Raw genomic sequence first — 15,400 nt, forward strand, 5'->3', positions numbered from 1 at the left:
AATGCGGGGCGGGTGGTCACCCTGGATCAGTGCTAAAAAATACCACCCCCCCACCCACCCGTGAAAAAAAAATGATTAGGTTCCGCTTGATATATCATCTATCAAAAAGTTTCGGACATTTCGTACGAACTGCTAATCATAAGCCACTGTCTAGATTTTAATGTATGCCTCTAAATCAACTGCGTAATAACGCTATTATAAATTCGTCTGCTAGGAAAATAATGAGTCTAGCGTGGAGTTATTTCCCATATCTAGAGCCAGAAGGGGGCGTAACAGTTCATTTCCGGCTACAGTGCCAAAACATGGCAGTCAGGATTTTCTCGGTTCTCTTGACACTTACGTTAATTCTACTAAAAACTATGACGAATTTTGCAGAAGCAGCATCAGTTGATGTCTTATTTGCTGCGGGTGAAGGAATCACCGCAGATCAAGATGGCACTCTGAAATTTATGGAGGGAATCCAACACCAGCTACGCTTGCATGGAAACCAGTTAACCAACATTACTGCCATTGCTTTCACTACAGAAACCGCGGATCGGGGCGAAGTCTGTGTAATAAGTGACGGGGATATAAAAGTGAATTTTTCTGAAGTAATAGATAATTCTGTGGGAGTGATCAGTGTATCATTTGATTATGTTGATGGAGAATATCGTTATGTTTGTGTAAAAGAGATATTTATGACTAGTGGGTTTCAAAATGAAACTCAGACTCGATGGGTCCACCAAGGACGTGACAGTCCCTGGCTTCGGTTTACTGTTGAAGCTAAACCCGTAAAAACTTTTCTTTTGCCATTTGGCATACAAATTTCGATTTTACTTGTGTTATTGTGTTTGTCAGGGCTGTTTAGCGGCTTGAATCTTGGTCTGATGGCTTTAGATAAGACAGAATTGCAAATCATTCAGAAATGTGGCTCAGATAATGAAAAGAAATATGCAAAAATTATTGAACCGTTACGTAGCAGGGGAAATTTTTTATTATGTACTTTATTGTTGGGAAATGTTCTTGTAAATAATACATTGACCATTTTGTTAGACGACTTGTCAAATGGACTATTGGCTATTATTATGTCAACAATGGGTATTGTTATATTTGGAGAAATTATTCCACAAGCTATATGTTCCAGACATGGCTTGGCGATTGGAGCTCGAACAGTTTATTTAACTAAATTTTTTATGATTGTTACGTTTCCGTTATCGTTTCCCATTAGTTTAATTTTAGACAAGGTTTTAGGAGAGGAAATTGGCCAAGTATACAATAAAGAAAAATTGCAAGAATTAATTCGTATGACAGCTGATTCAAAAGTTCTTCAAAATGACGAGGCAAATATTATCGCTGGAGCTCTTCAGCTGGCAAATAAAGTTGTCACCGATGTCATGACGAAGATCGATGATGTTTATATGTTAGATATCAACACTACACTTGATTTTGAAACAATGTCGGAAATTCTGAAAAATGGTTACACAAGAATTCCTGTTTTTGATGGAGACAAAAGTTGTATTGTAAATTTATTGAATACAAAAGATCTAGCCTTGATCGATCCAGATGATAACACAGCATTGAAAACAGTGTGCCAGTTTTATGATCACCGCCCTTTATTTGTTGACGAAGATTACAAATTGGATTCCATGCTTCAAGACTTTTTACAAGGTGAGTAAAATGAAGATTAGGCAGAAATGCTGCTGTCCCTCGTAGAAAACTGAACCATGGAGTATGCACATTTTCATTATCCCATTTTTATTTTCATATGGGCTTTAATCAGGTCAAGCTTCAATGACTGAAATCAGATTTGTTTAGATAAAAGCTAACTGTTTGATATTGCTAACTAATAGTGTAAAATTATTTCTTTTGAGAAATGTAAAAATGGAAAGGCTAAGATTTGTATTGATTTATAACAGAATTATGTTGTTAAGTACAGTACACCTGTTTCATGTTTTTTATCCACCTTGGCTTCTGTTAGTTCTTCCTGAAATAAATTGATAATTGATTTCTACCTTAATTGATTGATTAATCGATAAGTGGACAGCTCGCATTCAGACAGTTGCTTACAATACCATATACCTCAGATGGTTATTATTAAACAGTTAGCAATTTGATTGGTAGGCTTTGAAACACAATAACTGAGGGTGAGAGTGATGAATCTTATAGAATAGATTTATTTCATCAATACCTTGACTAAGTTTGATAAAAAAATTTCTGCTTAGGCTAAGTAGCGATAAGCAATTTGATTGGTCAAGACTTGTGAACATAACAGGTAGAATGGTTAAACTTGGTGTATTAAGTGTATAGATGATGTTCATTAGGTGAATGTCTTGACTGAGTTCAAAGATAAACATTTTCCACTAAAGCTAAGCAGAGCTAAGCAATTTCATGGGTCGATGCTTTAAGATAAGATAACTTTGATTCTAACTGATGGAGAGTGATTTTTGTTTTTTTTGACAATAATTATTGTATATATATATATACTACAATTAAATTATATATATATAGCCTATACCACAATTAAATTATACTACAAAGCCAAAACACCCAACAAACTACTGGGATATCACAAACCTTACTAAACAAGGATGGTTACTAGGGAAAAACTCAGATGAAAATACCTTTAAGTTGTTTCGATCTATCTTCAAATTTATCACCGAGTATAATTTGTTCTTTTCTTTTAGTAAAACAATTCTTTTTTAAGTACATTCAAAACTGGTTTATTTTCTGTGAGTCTTTGTTTATATATGTGCAACTTAGCTAAGCTATATATATTAAATTTAGAATTTTATTATCATCAGTATCAATGCCAAATAAACATGCGATAAAGATGATATCAAAATCATTGCTTGCCTTGAGTTTAACCCAGGCTCCTAATTCTTGCCTATATACTTAACTTGTGCATGTTCACAGTTGTAATAAAGATGTATTAATGATTCTGTTTCTTTTTTGCAAAATTGCAAAAAGTACATAGATCTGATTTAAAAATTCCAATTTTTAGCTAAAAATTTATTAGTACCAATTATATTACAATTGAGTTGAAATTGAAACCATTTCAGCCTAGTATCAATAGTAAATTCAAAAGTTTGCTTGTAAATAAGAGTCCATTCCTGTAGAGTTATGTTTATTCCCAGTGATGAAACTTAGTGTATAGTTTCACTACCAGGTGTTCAAACCTTGATTGAATTTGAGAGTGAATACTTTTTGCTTAAACTAACTATAAATAATCAGTTTGATTGCTTGGTACTTTTGAAAAAGAGAAATGTGCAATTAAACATGCATTATGCAAGAGGTAAATCTGCCTATTGCATGTCTTTTTTTAGGCTTGAAATGTTATATAAACTATTAATTAGACATTTATTAACTGAAAAGACCATGCATAATCAACTCTCGATGCCATCTTATCTGTCCAATTTTCAATGGATTTGAATCCGATCTGCTGTTCAACGTCTGTTGATGATTAAATGCAAAAATGGATAGTCGTGACTGTTAGTTATCATGAAGCAATTTGACTGAATTTTTCAGCATATTCCATGTACATCCTCTAGTTTTTAACTATTACTATTAGTGAGAACTGCCAGCTCTTTATCTAATCTCCCACAATGTATCTTTAATTAATATGTGCAGTTTAGAATTGGAAACATACATTGGAAAATTCAGATCAATTTCACTTTTAGCTGACATGTATGTACATATGTTAAATGTACATCAATGACGTCATTGTTGGTTCTAATAATTAAATAGAAATGTCAGTCTGAGTAATGTCACAGAATGTATTAATGTCATGTAACAGGGCTTTAAGTATATTTGTCAAGTAGAGCATTACATTTACATACATTTATAAGATAAAGGAGAAGATGTTTAAAGGATAAGATGTTTACAAGTTGTTAGAACTTTTGTTTAATCCTTTTGTATTGTACAATGAAATGTTGATGCAATAAAAGAAGTTTAAACTTATAAGATATACATGTACATGTAATGATGTGCCAAACGTATGAAATAAACATGCAAATGCAAGACCATACATGTATTACCATAGGTGTAGTACCATGTTTTAAAGAGACTGTAATGTACAGTACCTGTAGTGAATTATGTATAAAAATCAGAGTAATGAGTTAGTTGAACGTTTTGAATACAATCTGTGCTCTTAAAAAAAGTTTTACTGATCGGTAGTGATTGTCAAAGTGATTGTTTTATTACAGATGCTTAATGTAAGATTTAGATAAAGAGCTGGCTGTTCTTGCAATACTAATAATAGTTCCAAAATAGATATTTAAAAATTAATATATATTGAAAATTTCATTCAAATCACTGTTTGAAGTTTTGACATTACAGTAGATTGTTTATTATCATAGCAACATTACTTGCCACGCTTCTCCATTTTAAAATTAAATCATTAAATCAATCCGTTTATATCTGCACCTTCCGATACCCTTGAGAGTTGATTATAGGCTTGTCCTGTGAATAAATGTTATTTCACTTCAAAGGCTATATAAATCATTATTTAATATACTATAGATACAAAGTTTCACAGATTATTAGGCGTAGAAACAGTAGTAGGTTGTTAGTTTTTTTAATCTGCAAATATTCATGAATGTAAAAGTGTTTGGGGAATTGAGTCCATTATCAGATCAAATCTATACTCATTGTTGAAGTTTCTTGTAAATCTTGTGTCTACAATATATAAAAACTGTTTGTGGCTTCTCACTAGATAGTACTAGAAAGAAATTATTGTTTCACCTAGTGCAATGTACAGATTTAGCAATTGAGTTCTTGCCAGATACTTTGAGTATATCCCAAAACAGAAAACAAAAATAAAATCCAGTACATTATGTAGGCCTACAGGTTCTTGTTTCATCTTCATGACGTCAAATACTTTTATGTTATAATTAACAATTGTTTGAATGTGTTCAATTATAATATCTAATTATTCAGCATCATGTTTGATTTCCTTTGATCAGTTACTAATTATAACTGGTATTATTATGTGGCAGCTGTGATTCTTGTATGTTCCTTACTAGATGGTGAAAACTATTACCATGTCTTGTGTTAGGCATTTGTAAACTTGAAACCAGAATACATGCTAAGGTCTGTTACATGTACTTCCTAAAAATACATTCCAATGCAGAAATGGAATAAGGCTATTAATTATCAATAAAGATAAATCAATCAATCAGTAGGATACACATGTACATATATAATCCATGACTATTGTCACTTTTGGTCTCTTAAAGTACCATTATCTATAGGAATTACATGTAGATATTGACTTTCTTCATTAAAAACACTATTCTTGTTAAAACCCCATTTTAGATTCGTATAATTCTCTATGTGTACTGTAACTCACAGTCACATGTGATCAAATAAGAAATCCATTTAGAAACAAGTATGGATAAAGTTGTTATGATTTTAAGTTCACCTGTTCTACATGGGTCACATATACATGTACTCCTATCAGACATCTTTTATCTTGGGTCCCATCACTTACATTTTTCTGTGAACTAACTGATACATGTATAACCTTTAGTATAGTAAACAAAAAGATACAATCTGTTTCATAGAGGAAATGCGAAAGTCTTCTTTTAATTCTGTGTAAGATGATTGACCTTTAAGTTCACTTGCCGTATGTACGGTCACATCATCTGCAGTTGTATCAGTGATGACGCATGCATTGTTCACCAGTAACACAAACTAGTCTGGGAAGAATTGGGGCTTTTTACTCATTTTACGCCATACATCTCATCAGGGCCTTCATATAATACCCTACATTTTTCGGCACTAATTTCGATTGGTTCCTCCTGACCCAGCTGAGGACTTCTCAGATTCCTCGATAGAAAATATCATCACAACTACCAAGTTGTGCGTTTTTCAACTGAAATGTCTAGCTGTGATACACGTAATCGAGTTGCAAAGTTAAAGGTTTGTTCAATGTCAAGGTGCTGGAACTTTCCGCTTTGTGGCTATGGCCCACTTCACATCTTAATCCAAAATCCAAACCTTTTTAATTTTCTTTTTGTTCTTCCATTATGCTTTTATTTGGTTTTCAGTGGTAAACGTGTAAATAGAGATAACTACCTAACAGTTTGGGAATTTCAGACTAATGTAGCAACAGCTAGAAGTTGTAAAACTTGCAGTCGTTGCTTCAGGAACATGGTCGTTATCATGCTGAACGAACTTGTGGTCACTCTATTGTGGCTTAAGTTATGATCTGGTTGCAACAACCTTTATGGATTGATTTGGGTTTCAGAACTTTCTGCTTTGGTTAAGTAGGCTGATGCTTTTAAGTCTTATATAAGATAAATAGCAAGTGATTAATGCTTGCCATCTAAATGCATATTTTTGAGATTGAGATGAGGGACATCAGCCTCGTTGTTGGTTTGTTTTGTCGTATGTGCTTGTATAACAACAGACTACATAGAGTACTAAAATTATAAAAAACGGCAGCTGAAATGATTGGATTAACATTTTCCTGAATTCCATATCTTCTGGTTTGAATGGTTTCATTTATTTAATTATAGTTATATGTATATAACCTAATACAATAACGTACAGACAGATTCTATCTATATTATTACTGTAGTCAGCTATATAAACAACTAGAGTGCAGATTGTATTTATATATAGAACAAAAGAACTTGGTTGAAGATTAGTTTATAGTGAGTGGTTCACAGTTTGGAACCACAAAACATATTTGGTGGGGACAAGGGACAAAAGCTTTTAATTGATTTCAAATAATTTTATCCTACATCTTTCAAACTTAAGAAACTATTCAAAATACAGTTAAGAAACTGTCTACACTTCAATCTCTTATGGTACAAATAAAAGTGTACAAATGTGGTTGTAAATTTGACCAAATTGAAATTCCTGTGTTTAATAACTTTAGTGTTTCAGTGGAAACAAATTTTGCTTAGTTTCTATTACACATTTATTGTCCCCAGCCTTTCGAAAAAAGCAGGAGACTAAGTTTGATGATGAGAATTTTCTGCTTAGGCTAAGCAGCGATAAGCAATTTGATTGGTAGAATGTTAAAACTTATGTTCATTAGGTGAATGTCTTGACTGAGTTCAATGAATAACACTTCCCGTTAAAGCAATTTCATTTGTCGATGGTTTGGGATAAGATAACTTTGATTCTAACTGATGGAGAGTAATAAAACTACCAGGCACTTCAAAACCAGTTTGATTGTGAACATTTTATATTTAGACAAGTATAGATAATCAGTTTGATTGCTCGATACTTTTGAAAAAGATAAATGTGCAATTAATTTATGTTTATCATCAATTTATTTTCGGATTTCGCAGGAGGACATCACCCTCACTGTTGGCTTGTTATTCTAGCACTTATCTGATGAATGATTTAAAATATCTTTATGAAACATTTTACTGTGTACACACATCATCGAATTCTTAGTTGAATCATTTTCTGTTAGCAAAACATTATTCCACATTACCTCTCAGAAGACCATTCTTTATGAAACTTCATGAGATTATGTTTCCAAATTGTATCGTTCATACATCTAGATTTGCTTTCATTCATTTGATACTTTGACAGTGTTTATAATTCGGAAAAAACTATCGCAGGTACATGTGTAGCATAACCAGGTACATGTTGTAAAATGTAGCATAATGCTACAGGCCTACGTCTAACTTGTAACTAGTGTTTTTTTTGTTGATTAACAATAACACAGAGATTGTTAATCCCTGTGTACCTTCCAAAACATGCCCAAGAGTGTGTGATGTATATATGACTGAGTCTTCTTGTATAATGACAATTTGGCTTCATGTTACTATTCAAATTTTCTTTAGCCTATGTGAGGTTATTTACATGTATAATTTGACTGTATTGTACCGTGTCCTGATATATACTTATTACAGTATAGCATATTATTATTAAGATAAGTATGGTTTGTTACCTACATACATGTATATACATGTACAATTAATCATAAACATATATATCTAATCTCATTTGACCAATTATTCTTCAGTTCACAAGAACTTTATTAAACATTGTACACAAGAGAGAGCTACATGAACTTTATAAATGAGGTTGAACATCTGCTTAACACCAACTGTATGTACATGTACTGTAGGTCATTTTGAGACTAAAACCTGGTACATTTGACTTACATGACCAACATGTACATGTAGCAACTTTCACAGGTTCAACTTAAGGTGCCAAGTTTGTGCATGTGTACAGAGTGTTGTTTTTGCCGTTTCATCCTACATGTATGTAGATGTCATGGTTTCAAATCATGTAGCCTATTGGATGGACAGCATGGCCTGTTTCCATGTTCATGTAAGGAATAAATAATGTACAGGTATGCTGTGTAAATATTTTTTCTGGAACTCTATCAAGTGGTTCCAGTACACAACTACACAATTATTACACACCAAATAATTCCAAGCAAATTAAGGTCAAAATGTATTAAATTTTTGGCATGAATTAGTGTGGTCTGCTTGCATTAAATAAAATGCCTTTACATGTATGCACTGCAGGTACATGCAATGCAAACACTATCCTAATACATGGATTTCTGTAGCAGTATGTTTGAGGTATTAAATATATACACTTGTAATACCATTGGCTTATCTAGCAAATATATTAAACATCCATTAAGGTGACAGTTATTGTTATTTAATATTATATGAGAGCCAGTGTATGTCATAATGATTATTATATAAAATTTGTCATATTAATGCTTTATTTCCATTAAATCATCAAATGGCAACTTGTCAGACCGGATTGAAATGGTCATACATGTATATTTTATTGTCCAAATGGGATGTCTTTTAAATTATAAACAGATACTGAGAAATTGCTATAAGAAGTCATATTTGTGTCACAGGTCTTGGCCGACGCGCTACCTGGCAATGATGCAAAGATGGAGGAGAATTCATTGCATATACAATATGATGTTTCTTTAATCGCTGCCCATTAATCATAAATATCGAAGCCTAATTAACTTCACTGCCCAGGTTTTTTCAAATGATTATTATTTAAGCTCTTCATCATGCGCTCACTAACGCTTAGAGATAGATAATCTTCACGTGCAACCATTAACATTACGCAAACAGACATTCCTAATCATTAGACTGCTGATTAGGGTAACCCTTTCATTTTTGTCCTGTATGCGCTCCATAGGTGTTTTTCTGAGAATCCAGTATTTTTCTAGTAAGATTGGATGTTTCTACTTTCCATTTATACCAATATTACCATACTTTCATTGGAAATAACCACCCGATAAATACTTTTCTGGGAAAGTATCTTTAATTGATGGTGCTTTTCTCGCGGCATGGTCTTGAGCAAAATCCTGTGACATTTTGCAGAGAGTTAATTTGGTGTAGGTACAATGTATTTTCAATTTGAATACAGCTATAGCCTTTTATAAAAACGTTTAGTATGCGTATGGTTTAAATGACAAGGGCAACAATCCCTCAACATTGACTATGACATATGTCAGTAATTGTAACATAACTGTATGTTACAGAGGTAATAAATTGTAGATTTATGATATAAATGTCACATTTAAACTATTATAAACTCTTGTCTGACAATGTGATGAAATTACATGTAGCACTTATGTCATGGATGGATGTATGAATGGATATTTGGTAATTTATATATGCTCCACCTATACTTGTCTTCTTGAATTCATAGAACAATTGAAATATAGTAGTGAACATGACATTTGGAAGTAAAAAAAAAATTAGATACTGTTATACTTGAATAATTGGTCCTGTAACAAAAGAAACAAATTGAACCCTGATGTCACTATCACATTGAAAGAATATTTTACCTGGATTCGCATCACAATTTGCAACTCAAAACTTCCAAAGTGCAATTCAAATTGATAGGCATAAATTTATTCAAATCCTATTTTAGTGTTTCCACACATCTGCCTTTAGAATTTATATCAATCAGAAAGTCTACAATCCCTTTGGAAAATCAAAGTACATAAACAATTCATCAAGATGCAACCTCTTTAAAACGGAGTTTGCAAACTTCGTGAAATAAACACTCTTGGGAGTTTATAACAGTACATGTATTTATTAAGCAATAAAATATCGTAAATAACATAAAAAGGAAGACATTTTTTCAGTATTTATGTTAAATATCATCCAGAACAATCACAGTATGTTCAGTTTTACGATATATAGTATTGTATCGTGGCCCCTGTCCGTGCGTCCGGCTACAATTTGTGGACACTCTACAGGTCACAGTTTTTATCCGATTTTGACGAAACTTAAAATATAGGTCTATCTCCCAAAGATCTTGGTAACTTTCGATAATTTTTTTTTAATTCAGAATTTTCATCCGGTTTTGATGAAACTTGAATTGCAAGTTTATAACCTAAAGATCTTGGTTCCTTTCGACATTTGTGCATATCGGATCGTAACTTCTTGAATTATGGCCCCTGATTGTACGAAAATCCTGTTTTTAGCTTGTGGTCCCTCTAGAGGCCACAATTATTATCCTATGTAAAAAAACGTTTGAATATATCACCATTACACTGTAATAATGCTGAAGTTCGAATTTTGTGAATAGCTGACTAAAACTGCCAGACAAAATGGCCGTCCCTCATACGCAAATAGTGTGAAAATATGGTATATCAAGGTTGTGGATCCTCTAGAGGTCATAATTTTCAATCGATTTTTATGAAACTTGAAATACATGTTTATAACCAAAAAATCTTGGTTCCTGTTGATATTTGCACATATCAGATCGTAACTTCCTGCGTTATGGCCCTTGATTGTACGAAAAATCTCATTTTTTGCATGTGGTCCCTCTAGAGGTCACAATTTTTATCCGATTGAAAAAAAAGTTTGAATATATCAATGTTATACCCTAATGACGGCCATGGGTGTCACACATCGGGTGATTTACATAGTAGGCCCTAACTCCTATTTATTTACAACAATTATTAGGATTAGTTAAGATTCTATCTGTATAAAACAATGTACAAATTAAAACACAAACACTTATGTCTACTTTTTGAAATCAATTTATAATACACAAAATGTACAAAATACTTTAAATATCTATACAACTTTCTTGTAAATGTCCATGTGTATATGTATATAGTATTGTAGTTAAAAAGGTGATTGTCAAATATGCATCCTCATAAACTAAAGTTATGTGATCAAGTTTTGTTTCATTTGGATCCTCCTCATAAAAATTCCCCTACTAAACTCTCTTTGTCGTGTTGTTCATAACTCAAGTGTAACATTCAATGTGTAAAAGTCTTAAAAAAATATGAATACTGCACCCCCTGACTTAAACATGATAAACATTGTATTGGTGTGATGTTTTAGTTTAACCCCTTAAAATATGCCAAAACAGTGTTTACAGAAGACTGAAACTTTAAAAAAATTTTATGTGGGCGTATCCTGCCTGGCAGCTGCTGGTTTATTTCTGTGATGGTTTTATATCAAAAACTGAAATATCGCCTAGCTCTACCAAAAAGCAATGGTTATAGTATGAAGTTGTCATATGCCAAAGAGAATAGATGTACTCTTTATAAAATTTCTTACCTCTGAATACAATAGAATATTGCACTTTGAAAACTGCTAATCAGTTGGTCATAGTGACTACTCAGTTTTGATATTAATATTAATAAACTTCTTTTACAAATTGTAGGTGAAACTAGTAATCAGTTGTCTGGAATTAATGTACGGTATTACTTCTAATGTCATTAGAGGTCAAATTTTTCTTATGTGCTATTTTAACATTCGCACTAACAAAAAACAAAAGAAATTGAATTACAAAATTGAATGTCACCTATTGGTTAATTTACTGTCAGTTTTTATATTAAAGAACTCAAATGGTGTCTTTTTTGGCCACTTTCCAGAAGTTACTTTCTACATGTGTATATTGAAACTATGGCGCCAATTATTTTAATTTTGTCCTCTTTAATCCCAAATAAAAACATCCAACTGGCAGAATTTTGAAACAGATCCCTTTGATATTTACGAATGACATCATGGGGACCAGAGTATAATCATTGCTGAACACTAATACGGATTTATTTGGGAAATTTATGTAGCTATCAATTTCTGCTGTACTTTCCTACTATTATTACCGAGACAGATTTGCATATAATTTAGAAAAAAACATTAGCGTACTTGGTCATGTGATTGATAAAAGCTAATATGGTGTTAAGCTTGTTATTGATACATTTGCACGAGTTCATATTGATGTTGTATTCAGTGATGTAAAAGAGCAGAAATCGTTTCGTCGATATTCATTGCTTGAATTGAATCACAAGAATTTATAGAAATCGAAAAATGACCTCATCTTTCAGTAAGCTCTGATGGCGTTTTTGTTCCTCAAGAAATTTTCCTTTTTATTAAACAATTTTCACTGAAACGTAAATAAATGTTCTTTAACGTAAATAATTTGCTGGAATTAATTCTCATTCGCTAATAGAAATAGGAGTTAGATTTATACAAGATGAAAAGTGAAGTTGAATTTACTATCCTAGAGTCCGTTGACTTTGAAGTCAAAATAAAGGGAAAAAAAACTGTTTTCAATGCTGAAAATCTTTTAGTGTGACATGTAAGTAATTGGTATATATACGTCTTACTCATTACTCCAAAATTTCAGGCCTACTTTGATATTGTGAGTCATTCCTTCTAGTAAAAATCTTACTAACAGACTGATTATTAGGTCCATACTGATGAAACTTGGAGATATTTGATTAGAATTTGGTACACTGCTGCTGATGGGGTACATGTATTCCTTTAGCAACTCTCAGAGTACATGCACTTGTTAATTTGGTAGAAAAGTGTCCAAATGCACTTCTCAATGATTATATGATTTAAAATATTTTTAACTTGCACTTCAGTTGTTTACTTGTGGATTTGAAAGTTTACTGTATTGCAGACATGGAGGTACATGATCAATAAAGGCACTGTTGGCTGTTTATTGTTTTTTTTATTGCGGACATTTGTAAGTCAAGTTGACACAGATAAAGTGCGTGTAATATAGAATGTTGATCTAGTTTAAGTGATTATTGAAGTTGGCAGCTTTATAAGTTATTGATACACTATGGTAATATTCTATTAGACTCACTCGCTATTCTACAGTTTCTATAGTTATATATAATCAATAACCAATCAGTTGGTCTAATATATTTATAATTTTCACGTGGGCTGAGAAGAGCTATGAGAAGTTTTTCAAGCCCAGTTCCCACTTGGTCAGGGATACATGTACATGTCAAGGAAAGTGTTGCCATGTTGTTTGGATGGAACAAAAAAATAACCATGTTAAAAATAGATGTGCACAGTTAAAATTCTAAATTGAGTGGGTGGAAAGTGCCACAGACTGGACAAAATTGTCCCCTCCCACACAATCTCATTAACAATATTAAGTAAATTGAAACGGTATACATACATGTACATGTAATTTAATCAAAATGTAACTGATATATTATGACATTCCTTTTGATTTAGCAGAGATATGCACATTTACAGAACAGTCATTTACAGTGCTCACCCTGGGTTTCATTTTTTCCAGGCAGAACTTCATTTAAATTTCGTACCATATATTTTTTTTCCTCCAATAAAATAAGAATGACTTACAAAATAATTACATAATATACATAATCCCAAACCATTCATGTACCATTCATGGTTCCTGCCATTTTGATTTGATATAAAAGCTATCAATAAGCCACCTGTTCGTATTTGAAAATAAATAGTTAAATCTTTTGTATCTTAATTAGCTTATTACTACTTTTACTTTAAATATTAATCAACATTAATCCCAGATTGATTAATAGACAATAGATAGCCCTATTATTGATAACCGAGTTGAGGTATAATTGACTGAGCATGTGAAATGGATCAGAACTGATGGATAACATGAAAAATAAAGAAAGCGTCAAAAACTTTTTTTGTGAAAAGAAAATTATCACAAGGAAAGAATTTGTTGCCAGAGAATTTGCCATATTCAAAATTTAATAGCTAAAATGATATTTCTATCGCAATTGGCAGAAATTTTGATTGATTTACATGAGCATTGGTCATTTACATGTTCATGTTATAAGCTAAAACACATAGGCTGCTTTTGATAGTTCTTGAAAATAAAATTAATAAATTTACCTGTGCATCAATTTACAATACATGTGATGTAATTGAATGTCTAAAAAGTATAAACTCCAAAATGCTTATTACAAATTATGAAAGCTTGTGAATGTGATGAAGGGAAAAGTACTTTGTTCCTCTCTCCTTTTGAAAATTACTCACGTACATGAATATTTTTTCCAATGATAAGGAAATTGGGGTTTTGTAAGGTATCAATATTGAGAAACATGGAAAGAGGCATCATGATTGAATATTGGGATTATGTCCCTCTAAAGGGAAAGACCAACGATTTTCAACAATTTTTCAATAAATCTTAAATATATATTGATAAATAATCCCCTCTGTAACACAAACAAAAAAGTTTTTGTAAGCGAGAAATTAATTTTTTATTAAACCGGAAGTGACGTAGTTGGTTCAACACGCTCACTTGGCTCTATAGTAAGCATACATATTTGCCACAAGTTTACTGCTGTATTGCATTCACGCGTCGTCCTTTGGCCAAAAATCTGATCCAATGGGTTGTATATTAAGATATTATAAACACGAATTTATGTTTTTTTAACGTTTAGTACACAAATGCCGTCGCGTACTACATGTAAGTTCACTCATACTGAACAGTACGCTGTGCCTCAATTCACACCACATGGCTAATTGTTTACATCACATGGTTTAATTGACAGCTTGCAAGTGAGAGATGTTTCGTCTGCTTGAATGTTTTTGTGCGTGCTGAGTCTGCTGACAGTGTTTTTATTTATTTCAACGGACTTGTGGCACATATATATATTCAAATAATTATATTAATTTCCAAAATATGTCAACATCGGACACCAACGTATTGGAATATAAAATAACTCTTCTATAGGTCTACAGTAATGACGTATAAACATTCGAACCCAGCCATACTCAAGATGAAATGGAAGAAAAAAGGTAAAGCCATTCACGTCGACATTATGTGCCAAAATGCACTATATTATATGTCTCACATGCCAATAATTTTGATCTGTTTATGTTGAAAAACGCTGTCAGCACGCACAAAAACATCGAAGCAGACGAAATACATGTCACTTGCAAGCTGTCAATCAAACCACGTGATGTAAACAATTAGCTATGTGACTTGAATTGAGGCACAGCGTACTGTTCAGTTTGAGTGAATTTATGTGACGGATTTGTGTACTAAACGTTAAAGAAACATAAATTGATCAGATTTTTGGCCAAAGGGCGACGCGTGAACACAATACAGCAGTAAACTTATGCCAAATATGTATGCTTACCTAGAGCCCAGTAAGCGTGTTGAACCAACTATGTCACTTCTGGTTTGAATAAAAATTAATTTC

General features: G+C 32.4%; 1 protein-coding gene across 3 annotated transcripts in view; it reads left to right on the top strand.

Annotated features, from left to right (window-relative positions):
- The first annotated feature begins 274 nt into the window (after positions 1–274).
- The window catches only part of LOC126814766 (metal transporter CNNM4), a 43,698-nt gene continuing 28,572 nt past the window's right edge, over positions 275–15,400 (top strand). For 2 of the 3 annotated variants that reach the window (XM_050540131.2, XM_050540132.2), the window contains exon 1: positions 275–1,647. In XM_050540131.2, the coding sequence (XP_050396088.1) occupies positions 303–1,647 (1,345 nt within the window). In that variant the 5' untranslated portion in view covers positions 275–302. Of the gene's footprint in view, positions 1,648–8,134; positions 8,300–15,400 lie in introns of those variants that run through there. The other variant, XM_050540133.2, reaches the window with a different exon arrangement.

Source organism: Patella vulgata, chromosome 3 (genome assembly GCF_932274485.2).
Source record: "Patella vulgata chromosome 3, xgPatVulg1.2, whole genome shotgun sequence".
NCBI lineage: Eukaryota > Metazoa > Mollusca > Gastropoda > Patellidae > Patella > Patella vulgata.